At 39.1% G+C, this 12,401-nt stretch overlaps 1 protein-coding gene across 8 annotated transcripts in view; it reads left to right on the top strand.

The window, feature by feature from the left end:
* bltp3a (bridge-like lipid transfer protein family member 3A) overlaps positions 1-12,401 on the top strand; it is a 57,522-nt gene that overhangs the window by 19,337 nt on the left and 25,784 nt on the right. For 6 of the 8 annotated variants that reach the window (XM_051659742.1, XM_051659738.1, XM_051659741.1 and 3 more), the window contains exons 4-8: positions 689-780; positions 992-1,181; positions 8,577-8,717; positions 10,049-10,219; positions 11,554-11,734. In XM_051659742.1, the coding sequence (XP_051515702.1) occupies positions 689-780; positions 992-1,181; positions 8,577-8,717; positions 10,049-10,219; positions 11,554-11,734 (775 nt within the window). The remainder of the gene's footprint in view (positions 1-688; positions 781-991; positions 1,182-8,576; positions 8,718-10,048; positions 10,220-11,553; positions 11,735-12,401) is intronic. The other 2 variants (XM_051659744.1, XM_051659745.1) reach the window with 2 other exon arrangements.

The following is a 12,401-nucleotide window of genomic DNA, read 5'->3' as shown; positions in this document are numbered from 1 at the left end:
CCTTTGTAACAACATCCACCAGTGATCCCAGTCGTGTTGTCTGGCCTTGAATATGAGGTTGTAGAAGTTCACTCAGATGATACAGAGAGTCCCTAGACATCCTGAAGTTCTCACGCCACTCCTCGGGCACGATCATTTCATATACAAAATTATTCCACCACGCACGGGTGCGTCCAGGTCTCACTCAAAATCTCTGCTCCATGTACGGTCTGAAAACGCAACTGTCCTCGCGTTCCACGACTAAACATCCCATCTCCTGTGAAGAAATGTAAGCTGAAGTATGCACAAACTGACATTAACAATGCAATCAAACTGGAGAGTAGCCAAAACAACTGCGATACAACGTCGTCCACCATCTTGTTTTGGACTGAATGGGTCACATGACTGCGTCACATGACTAAAAATGCGTCATCGTTTTCAAAAGCCTCCGTTTTCACAGTCCACACTACAACGCGAAAACAGCGTTTTCAAATGTATCCACTTTGGAGTGGGTTTTCAAAAAGCTCAGTTTTCGTGGACAATAATGCCGACTCCGTGTGGACGGAAGGCTAAAACGGAGAGAAACAGATGCGTTTTCAAACGAAAACGTATTGGTGTGGACAAGGCCTAAAACTATTAAACCAGTGGTTAACGGTACAGCAGATGTTCTTCTTTTATGGCCTGAATTCTGTTTTCTCTCTCGTTGAAGTTCCTGGACAAAGTGGAAGTTGAGATGAGGACGTGTGAGGAACCCCGGCCCCCCAATGGCCCCTCCCCGATTGCCATTACTGCAGGTCAAAGGTCAGAGCTGTGATCTTCAGATTTGAGGGACACACATAGTACTACTACAAGAATTGTTAATGGAATCGAATAGGAACCCATATTGTTAAGTCAAATCAGAATTGTTATATTTCTTATGATTCCCATCGATATAAAGGAGGCCCAAACCATAACGACTGAATGAACCCATTGGATTCAGTCTAACAGATGTTTGCGTTCTGTTGCTCTGCAGTGAGTATGGCTTTGCTGAGAAGGTTGTGGAGGGAATGTCCGTGATCATCAACTCCATCACCATTAAAGTGCAGGCACGGGCATTCCACGCCTCCTTTGAGCTCTGGCAGCTCCAGGGCTGCAGCCTCAATCCCAAATGGCAGAAGAGTGACCTGCGCAACACCCGTATTACCCATCCCAAGAGAGGAGAGGTACAGAGATTCACTTGCATTGCTAGTACCTGTTTTGCAAGTGCTATGCAACAGAAAGCAGGTGTTTGCCATTAATGCATTTTAGGGGTTGTGGGAATCAATTGACTGATGCATCACGATTCATTCTCAAACGATTCTGGATCGATCCACAAAAATTTATATTAATTATTTTAAGAATTCTGGTTATTGAAAAAACATAAGCAGGACAAACAGTACAGATAAAGACAAGTGCCATGCGGTGTGCAACACAGCAAAATGGAGCAGATATGCAGAAGCGTATATATTTTATTATGAAAAGCTACAAGAGATGGGAGCTATCAGATAATCAGAATCAGAATTGACTTTATTGCCAATTAAGTTTTCACATACAAGGAATTTGCCTTGGTGTCTGATGCATACAATAACAATAAACATAGTAAGATAAATAATAAAGATATAATATATAGAGAAAAAGTAAACTGACTGGTTTTAATAAAGGAGCTGTACAGTTGTGCAAAATATGTGCAGAATATGAACCATAGAATTTGCAAATATTCACAGTTCACAGAAAAGTTCACAAGTTGACGCAACACGGATGTGGAAACTGTTAATGTAACTTGTAGTGTCTGTGGAGGTTGGATAAGAGACTGTGTCAAGGGGGTCCTAGGCCTTGTTTATGAGGCCATCTGCAGACGGGAAGAAACTGTTCCTGTGGCGTGAGGTTGTGGTCCTGATGGACCGTAGCCTCCTGCCGGAGGGGAGTGTCTCAAAGAGATTGTGTGAGATTAAGTTCAACAGATAAGAATGAAAAGACGAAATAAGCTTTATTTACAACATTTAAGAAAACAGCCAACTGATGTTCTGCATCATGAACCGTTTTTAAAGAGAATAAATGTATTCACACTGGAATTACTATCTCACACACACTCAAAAGTTAATTCTTCCATACAATCATGGAAAAATAAGACACAATCTTATTGATGAAGACAAAGTTTAAGGCCATTTTGATGTGGCTTTTCATTTACACTGAATGGAAGCCGCAGAGCTGTCTCTGATACTAGGTTATTATACTATTATATTGTATTTTAAAGGGGTCATGACATTTGTGTTTTTTATTTTAGTGTCTTCGTTGTGGTTCATTTATAATGTTGAAATTTTTACACAAAAAACAGTCATAATGTTGTATGACATGACCTTTTTCTACCCTGTCTTTGGCCCTCTGTCTGAAATGTTTTGGTTTTCTCTGTAATTCACCTTTAATACATGGCCACTGTTATGATTGGCAAACATCATTGAAAAGCAAATGCCCTCCCGCCATTTACAAATGTGGAACTGTATTTTCCAAGAATTAAAGAATGAAAACTTGCAAGCGATTTTACAAAATCCCCTAAAAGCACTCAGTCCAGGGAATCATTGATATGAACATGAAAATTTGTCCCAATTTATGTAACGCACACAATCAAACTACAACCGTGTATTGACTGAAAATGACAATAGAACTGAACAGAATCATCACACTGTTTCTCCCCCATACTTATCAGGCATACAACAATTATTGTCACTGTTTAAATAGTGCTATTATCACCATTTAAACAGTGAAAATATTCGAACACAAGCTGCGAATGTGAAGGGTTAATAAATGTGCATCAAGCTGTAGGAAGAGTGTTAAAAGGGACGGTTGGCATGGGGTTTCCTTTTTTTTAATCTCCTGGCTTCAAAACACCGGGGGAGGGGGTCTTCTTCAATAAATTCAACATTTAAATACAGGAAAATGGGCATCCAGATGCGTTCATTTCGGCCAAAATGTGTGACGTCATGGCTATAACTAGACAGATGAGAAAGCAGGCAGCCTTACTACCATAAACTTCGCCATTGTTTTTTGATGCGCTCTGCGTTCTTCTTCCATATTTTAGTCATTTAATCTCAAATCAGTATTTTGTGAGGAATTATGTTGGGTTTTTTTTGGTAACTATTTAATAATTACAATCCACTCCCACTTCGTGTTGCAGTATCCCAGCTGCTTTCTCTCTCTCTCAACCAGAGGTGGGGGACTCAAGTTACATGACTTGACTCGAGTCGCAAATTTAAGGACTTGTGACTTGCTTGATTAAATGATGAAAATGACTTGACTTTGACTTGAGAACCAGCAACTCGAGGCTTGACTTGAACTGCATGACTCAACAATGACTTGAATGTTTTTTTTATTATTATTATTTTCAATAACTTATTATAAACAGTAATGAAATGTTTAAAAAATATTGCGACATCAATTAATTAATATGCAAAATTGTAAGCCTGCCAGCACCACTGATCTTCATCTGCGCAGTTAACGCAGCGCTCGCAACACGCCAAAATGACAGATGATTGTCGAGTTCCCAAAATAATCTCCTTTGGATATAAAGATTTAGAATTGGACTGTGTGAATAAAAAAAGATTTGCCAGATGAGCAATATGCAAAGCAAAAATATCCGATACAACCACCACAACCTCGAATTTCATCAGACATTTCAAAAACTTTCAAGGAAAGTTAAGTCATTTCATTATCATTTCATTTTCCAGAAAGATTAATATGTAAAATTACTGTTCAAATGTTTGAGGGTTGTCAGTAAATTAAAATGATTCACGATTAATCTCATGTTTTGTAGCGCATCAAGTTTGAAATTACCCGACATTGCCTCTAAATGTGTGTGTCTTTTCTAAACCTTCTCAACAGTCAGCAATATACCATAACCATTTGTTGGCAACAGGCAGATCTGCAATCACAACACTTTAAATGTGATAAGTAGTATAAAATATACAGAATGACTCGTGACGAAATCCAAGTGCTCTCATAGTGAATTTGACTTCTGAAGACTTTAACTAATGATGCAATACCTTTATGACTACTTTCTATAAATGTATCTCTGAAGGAAACTGACTGTCTTCAGAAAAGTTTCGATGGTATTTTCTTTTCATCTTTCGTCCATATAATGCCTAATAAAGTAGTGTTTATAAGCGCAGGGCGGCTTTGTGTACAGGCTTTACCAGGGTAACGGCTATATTTCTGCTGTTCCATAAGCGCCACCTACTGTCAGAGAGCGAATTTGCATTTTCATTCAGCCCGTCGGCGGTTTTTGTTAGATCCACATTTTTACACAGCATACACGCAGTGTTATACATTTTAACTGGTTAATTCTAAAAATCTAAACAATTCGGATAATAAGGTATTTAGAAGTATTCACAGTATTTAAGTGCCTACGATACAAATACAGTGCATGTTCATTAATGCAATTTACTATATACAATTCATATAAAAAAAAATTAATGTAAAGATATGTATATAAGTTCATCTTTTCAGAGCAAAAATAAATATTTATTAAAAAAATTAACCTCCATTTATTTTAGTACTGTGGCTTGACTCGACTTGAAACTCATCAGGACTCTTGCTTGAGGTGAGTCACTGACTTGACTTGCTTGATTTGTCTGCACTGCACTTGAGACTTGACTCGAGACTTGGTTAAAGGGGTCATGAACTGAGAAATCAAAATTCCCTTGATCTTTTGACATATAAGAGGTCTTTGTACTATAAAAACATCCTGTAAGTTTCAGAACTCAAAACTTTCTCATTAGTCTAAAAACAGCTTATATTGAAGCCAATCTGTCAAAACGACAGGATGTGGAATGTGCCACTTTATTACGTAAGAGTGTGGCTAAACACCACCTCCGCAGAAGATCAATGCCTGCTTCTACATCACTGCCTGTTTAGCCCTGCCCACAGATTCACGCATGCAGTAGGTAAATAACGAGAGAGGCAAACGCAGGTCTACGCAGAAACCAAACGATAAAGATGGCTCCGAAGACAACAAGAGGCTGTGCATTGCCAAGTTGTGGAAAAACACAGTCTTTGCATTGCCTTCCTTCTGATCCCAGCATTAGGAAAGAGTGGATGAACTTTATTTTTAATAACTTTGTCCTTTGTTCACTTCATTTTACCGTGGATTCGTTTACAAACAAGGCACATGTAAACATTCGTTTACATGAAGCAGCGCAAATTATCCTTTGTCAGCTTTAACTGTATTAACGCCTAGTATCTAAACTTTATATGCAACAACCAATGAAATATAAAACGTGTAATATGCATAAATGTTAACGACATAACGACACAAACGGCTTTCTGCAGCGTCTTCAGCTAAACTCTAAAATAATGTAATAGGCTAACTACCTCACAAATACATAAAGGATAAATATAAATAAAGATGATTATTTACCATGCTGTCACAGGCTGTAGTATCCTTGCCATTTGAGGTGCAGGTTTGTTGTCTTCTGATTCGGGATCAGACTCTGGCTCAAACGTGTATGGCTGAATTTCACCGGCTGCGATTTCTCAACATCAGAAGTTTTCAAAACAAGTCTACACATGTACTGGCGGCAGTGTTGAAAATGTTTAAATATGCAAAATTGTTAGCTAATCATACCAGTGGGCATTTACGTCCGAGTCTACAATCCGCCACGCCTATTCAAATGGTGTGTTACGATGAGGGGGGATTAAAACAGGACAGAAAATAGCCTATTACTTCTAAATTATGATGTTTTTTGATGTACAAATCTTGATAACTTTATAAGTGGACATCAGAGAACAGTACAAAATTTTAAAAACAGGCAGTTCGTGACCCCTTTAAGACTTGAGACTTGCTTGTGACTTGAACATGTGTGACTTGCTCCCACATCTACTCTCAACTCACTGCAACAATTACATGTGTTGTGGAGGCGGGGACTATGCAAATGTCACTACACTGTGATGTCACAATGTCGCAAGATTTCTAAATGAGTCGTTTTTGCAGAGTGGAAACAATAAATGCTCTTTTTGGACTGGAGGGAAAGCTTTGAGTTCTAAAACTTAAGAGTTATGTTTTTATAGTACAACGACCTCTTATATTTCAAAATATCAAGGAAAATTGGATTCCTCATGTCATGACCCCTTTAAATTATAACAGTTATAAGTGATTCGATTTCTTTTAGTGGGGCTGAGCAGACACAGTTTATTACTACTATTCTCAAATTTGCCAATGAGCCACCTTAAAGGCCGTTGTGTTATGTAAAAAAAAAAAAAAAAAAAAAAGAGAGATTCAATGCAACTAATGGAATAGAATGCACATGTTTCGAGATGTGTTTTTAATTGTTGAATTTATTTTATTTTTAAGTTGAAACGGTATCTAAAAAATGTGGAATTCTTGCATGAGACTGCTTGACATGGTGCGGTGGTCAAAGATGTCTGTCTAGCACATGTTTGCAAAAAAACAAAAAAAAACAACAATTGAAAAACAGCACAGACCGACGCAAAACTGTGCCATGTGAACAGCCCCTAACTCATCAGAGATTTGTGCCCCCATGCTGTTGCTGAAAATTTTAGATTGATTTGGAATTGTACTGCGACTCCCTGAATCGAAATGGAATTGAGGTGTCTAAATACTCCCATTCTAATATACATGTTGGGCTGATCAGCAATGCTGAGTCTCAGTTTGACACATCTGAATCCAGTTGGTTACACAACACTGAACTTCTGCTACATTTAGCTGAAGGCATGTAAATTTCCCCCATCTGGTTTTGCTGGCATTAAAAGGGATTACCCCAAGGAGAAACCTAGTTTAAAATCTCCTATTTTAAACTGTCCATTTCTTCTTTTCTTGATTGAAATCGAATGTTATTACCATGCAAAAAAAGAAAATTGCAATGGTTATGTAATTCAAAGGGGGACCGATATCAATCCAGAATTAACATGGACACAATCATCAGATCAATGCACTTTTACACTTCTCCTTTTCTTGTTCCTCTTTCTCTTGCTTACAGCTGCACATGCTAATGAGAAATCTCCACGGCAGTTCTTTACCAGACCACCGTTAGAATATGAGATTAGACTAGTCATTTTTACATATGGACAGAGGATTCAGGTTGCCAGATCTTCTAAATCATTCCCTCTCAACATGTAGTGTAGTTAGATGTAAGATGGACATGCATTTTACACAAAGATCATCAGTGGTCTTCTGGGTTATGCTGCCCACTGAAGTAAAACAGTAGCTATGTTTTCATCAACACCATGTTTTGTTTTTTGTTTTTTTGTTTTTTATGCATATTTTAGGATATCACATAAAATCTGCTGGATGGAAACACCAAGATGCAAATAGAATCTCCAAAATGTGCCTAGAAAACCTATACGCTCGCACCATTCTGTGTAAATTCTAGAGACTGTTGTGTGTGAAAATCCCAGGAGATCAGCAGTTACAGAAATATTCAAACCAGCCCATCTGGCACCAACAATCATGCCACAGTCCAAATCACTGAGATCAAATTTTTCCCCTATTCTAATGGTTGATGTGAACATTAACTGAAGCTCTTGACCTGTATCTGCATGATTTTATGCACTGCACTGCTGCCACATGATTGGCAGATTAGATAATCGCATGGATGATTGTTGGTGCCATACAGGCTGGTTTCAGTATTTCTGTAACTGCTGATCTCCCGGGATTTTCACACACAACAGTCTCTAGAATTTACTCTGAATGGTGCCAAAATCAAAAAACATCTGCGATTGAGCAGCAGTTCTGCAGATGGAAACGCCTTGTTGATGAGAGAGGTCAATAGAGAATGGCCAGACTGGTTCAAACTGACAAAGTCTACGGTAACTCAGATAACTGCTCTGTACAATTGTGGTGAGAAGAATATAATCTCAGAATGCTATTCTGAGATGCGGGTTGGCGCTGTTTGGCGGCACGAGGGGGTCCTACGCAATATTAGGCAGGTGGGTTTAATGTTGTGGCTGATCGGTGTAAGTTAAACACAAATTTGCACTTTTTCCCAAAGAACAGGTTTATTGATACTTTTAAAGAATATCTTACAGATCCACACCATAAAGTATTGATGGAGGAACGCATACACACATAGTGCTCCCAGAACTGTGTGACGCGCTGTCATTTGTAGTCATGAATAGAGTTATTAAAGTGTTTTGTCTGCGCGTCCTAAACCGTGAGTATTTTATTAGTCTCACACGTGAATATGTGTGTGTGTTTCTCAACATGAAATCAAAATTAAAGCCATGCTTCCTAGCAATCACCACAGGTCAAGTACAGTTTAGTACTGATTGCCAAGCTTACTGTATGTTTACATGACATATGTTAAATCACCTATAAGTTTTGTCAAATAGTATCATGTATTTCAAGTCTTTTATTAAAATTAGTCTATTCAAATATCTTACAGGTTGGTACAGAAAAAAATGCACAAGCGTTCTAGAGCAAAAAGACCAGGTGATGCCTTTGCCAATAAGGCGATTGATTGATTTAAAGGCGGGACTTCCTTTCCTGTAGCCACCATGTTGTGATTCCTCCCATTGATTTTTCAGTGAGTGACCTGTCTCCTCCTCATACTGTCCCTGTTGTCCTTCAGGTCCTCACATTCAAGGAGATCAACTGGCAGAGCCTGCGCATTGAGGCAGATGCAATAGAGAGTGACGAGCAGGATCTGGCCAGCACGCCACTGCGCCTCATTACCAATCAAGGACGCATACGTATTGCTCTCAAACGCAGGGTACTTTTTTTTTTTATATCCACAATATCCCATGATGGCTCGTTGACATCACTGTGAAATGAGTGTGAATTTTCCTCTCCTGTCCTCTGTCCTCCACTTTGACTCCCCCCTTACTGCCTTATGCACTAAGATTGCATCAGAATTAAAGGAATAGTTCAAAATGTAAATTCTCTTATCATTTACTCACCCTCATGATATCCCAGATGTGTATGACTTTCATTCTTCAGCAGAATAAAGTGTGACGTGTTCACATTGGCATGTTACGGACATAATCTCTCATTTTTCTCTCGGTTGAGACATCCAGGATAAATGCACAAACGCACCATTTTGAGTAAAGAAACAGATGCGGGGGGCCTGGGTAGCTCAGCGAGTATTGACACTGACTACCACACCTGGGGTCGCGATTTCTAATCCAAGGCATGCTGAGTGACTCCAGCCAGGTCTCCTAAGCAACCAAAATGGCCCGGTTGCTAGGGAGGGTAGAGTCACATGGGGTAACCTCCTCGTGGTCACTATAATGTGGTTCTCGCTCTCAGTGGGGCACGTGGTGAGTTGTGCGTGGATGCAGCGGAGAATAGCATGAAGCCTCCACACGCTATGTCTCCGTGGTAACGCGCTCAACAAGCCATGTGATAAAATGCGCGAATTGACAGTCTCAGACGCGGAGGCAACAGATTCGTCCTCCGCCACCCGGATTGAGGCGAGTCACTATGCCACCACAAGGACTTAGAACACATTGGGAATCGGGCATTCCAAATTGGAAAGAAAAGGGGAGTAAATAAAAATAAAAACATAAAAAAGAAACCGATGCAAATACAGATCTAAACCAGAACCAACGAAGCTTCTGTAACCCATTCCTCCTACTCACTGGTAAACAGCGCTGCTCTTCCGGCTGTGACTCACGTGCATCAGTTCTTGCATGTCTCACCTGCCAGTGCGATTACGTCACACGCGCGTACCGCTGCTGACCGGAAGTGACTATTTATCGTTAAAAAGTACTTAAATATTTATCTTTTTCATACCAAAAGCGATCATGTTGCTTTAGAAGACCTTCATTTAACTGCTGGAGTCATATTGATGACGTTTATGATGACTGTCTGTGATTCTTGAAGCTTCAAAAGTTAAATGTCATTCACTTACATTTTAAGGATCTACTGAGCTATTTTTCAATTTTTCTTCATTTGTGTTCTGTTAAAGAAAGAAAGTCATACACACCTGGGATGGCATAAGGGTGAGTAAATAATGAGAGAATTTTCATTTTTTGGTGAACTAACCCTTTGACTTATGTGAATGTATTCTGTGCTGAAGTTTCTATCCACCCCTCATCTCAGGTGAAGGACTGTAATGTGTTGGCCTCTAAGCTGCTGTTTATACTTGATGACCTGCTGTGGGTGCTGACAGACTCTCAGCTCAAGGCCATCATACACTACGCCAAGTCTTTGAGTGAGGCCATTGAGAAATCAGCACAGCAGAGGAAGAGTATGGCTGCTGAAAAACTACAGGTACCAGAGTTTCCCCTTTTATTCCATCCCAAAAACACTATGAAAATTAGGCTGACTTATGGTTGTCTACAGTGCGGGGCGATCCAATTTTAACTTTAACTTAAAGGATTCTGGGTATGTGTCAGACTAAATACAGTGGTCACAAAGTATTTTGACACTTCAGCCACACTTAAAATGTATCAATGTAATGTGCAATAGATAACAAAACATTAAACCATGTGGCATTTATATTAAAGAACGATAGCACAAGCACAAATTTAAAGCAAAATGTTTCACAAAAGAAGTCAAAGGTTTTCAATGATAAAATAATAGATGTACTGTTGAATGAAACAAAAGGTATTTGGAAACGTTCTGGTTGTTGAATGTTAGAGGAACATGTCCTCAGTTAATGTGATGAACTACAGTATACTTGTAATTACTCAGATTGACTACATCCACTAAAATTCACCAGTTTGTTGAATGTAAATGCAGAAATGGCTCAGAAAAGTAAAGTTAGTTCAGTGCAAAGGATCATTTGTTTGCAGATGGTTGTTTGCAGGTGGTATTTTGTTATCTAATGCATTGAAATGCATGCATCTTTAAAGGAATAGTTTACCCAAATATTAAATTTCTCCCATCATTTTCTCACCAATGAAGTTTTTTATAAGAATATTTCATCTCTGTAGGTCCATACAATGCAAGTCAACAGGGTCCAAAACTTTGAAGCTCAAAAAGCACATGAAAGCAGCATTAAAGTAATTCATATGACCCCAGTGGTTAAATCCATGTCTTCAGAAGTGATATGGTAGGTTTGGGTGAGAAACAGATCAATATTTAAGTCCTTTTTTAATATAAATTCTCCTCCCTGCCCAGTAGGTGGCGATATGCACGAAGAATCGCAGAAAACAAAAGAAGAAGAACTCTTGTGAATGTGCATGGGATGGCTGTTTGAAAGTGGAGATTTATAGTTAAAAAGGACTTTAAAATGTAACTTTTTCTCACCCACACTTATCATATCACTTCAGAAGACATGGATTTAACCACTGGAGACATATGGATTACTTTTATGCTGCCTTTATATGCTTTATGTGCTTAAAAATCTTAATTTGTGTTCTGCAGAAGAAAAAGTCATTCACATCCGGGATGGCATGAGGGTGAGTAAATTATGAGACTGTTTATTTTTGGGTGAACTGTCCCTTTAAGTGTGTTTTAAGTGTCTAAATACCACTGTGTATTTGATCTGCTACTCTTCTGTATGGTACTTTTGTTTTTTAAGCTGAAAAATGAATCCCATTCTCTGTCAATTGCTAGCCATTAGTGTTTATATACAGTATGTCTTATTGTATTTGTGTCAGACTGCCCCTCCCTCTCCTGGGATCCACTCTCTGTGGACTGAACCTCCTTCGCCTCAATCCGTCAAGACCCCCAGCACACTGGCCCAGTGTTTTGACCTCCATGATGTCAAAGAATCGTCCTATCACACCTTTATTTCTCGTCTTGACTTGCATATCTGCAACGACAGCTCTTCAGATACCAGTAATGAACTTACCTTACCATTACAACTGAGTTATGCTAAAGGAATAGTTCACCTGAAAATGGACGTTTTGCCATCATTTACTCAGCCAAATGAATTCCAAATTGAGTCGTCTTTCCTTCTTCCGTAGAACACAAAAGGAGATGTTTTGAGTAGCGTTTGCACTAAGGTTGTTTGTGTGAGAAACAGCTGAAATATAGGTTGTTGCTCACTAAAAATCTTGCCTTCCTACCAAGCTCTAAAAATGTCATTCAGCCTGCACACATCCAAACCTGCTCAGTTTCTTTTCCTTGTAAGTTGAAATGTGCTTGAGCGTTTATTTAACATTCATTATCATCATGATAGTTTGAATAGACCGATGGCGAGACTTAAAGGGGATCACCAAATGGAATTGCAAAGAGAAGGTTTCCTGAAAACTCCCCCAGTCTGCCATTGGTAGGTGAAAACTATAGCCCTGCCCCAAACTCACGCCAGTGGTTGAGTCAATGTTGCTGTGTTGAGCTATTCAGTACACTTAAACGGACCGTGCAATGTTTTGATAGCATCGCAGTGTTTACACTTTTCGGAGGAATCAATCTATGAATGGCGTACTTACTGTATAGTTAGCATGATGTGTTAAGGCCCGTTCACACATGCAGCAACTTTTAACGGTAAAGCGAAATGATCTCA

This window comes from Myxocyprinus asiaticus, chromosome 28, assembly GCF_019703515.2.
Source record: "Myxocyprinus asiaticus isolate MX2 ecotype Aquarium Trade chromosome 28, UBuf_Myxa_2, whole genome shotgun sequence".
Taxonomy (NCBI): Eukaryota; Metazoa; Chordata; class Actinopteri; order Cypriniformes; family Catostomidae; genus Myxocyprinus; species Myxocyprinus asiaticus.
This window is presented reverse-complemented; position numbering and strand designations above follow the sequence as displayed.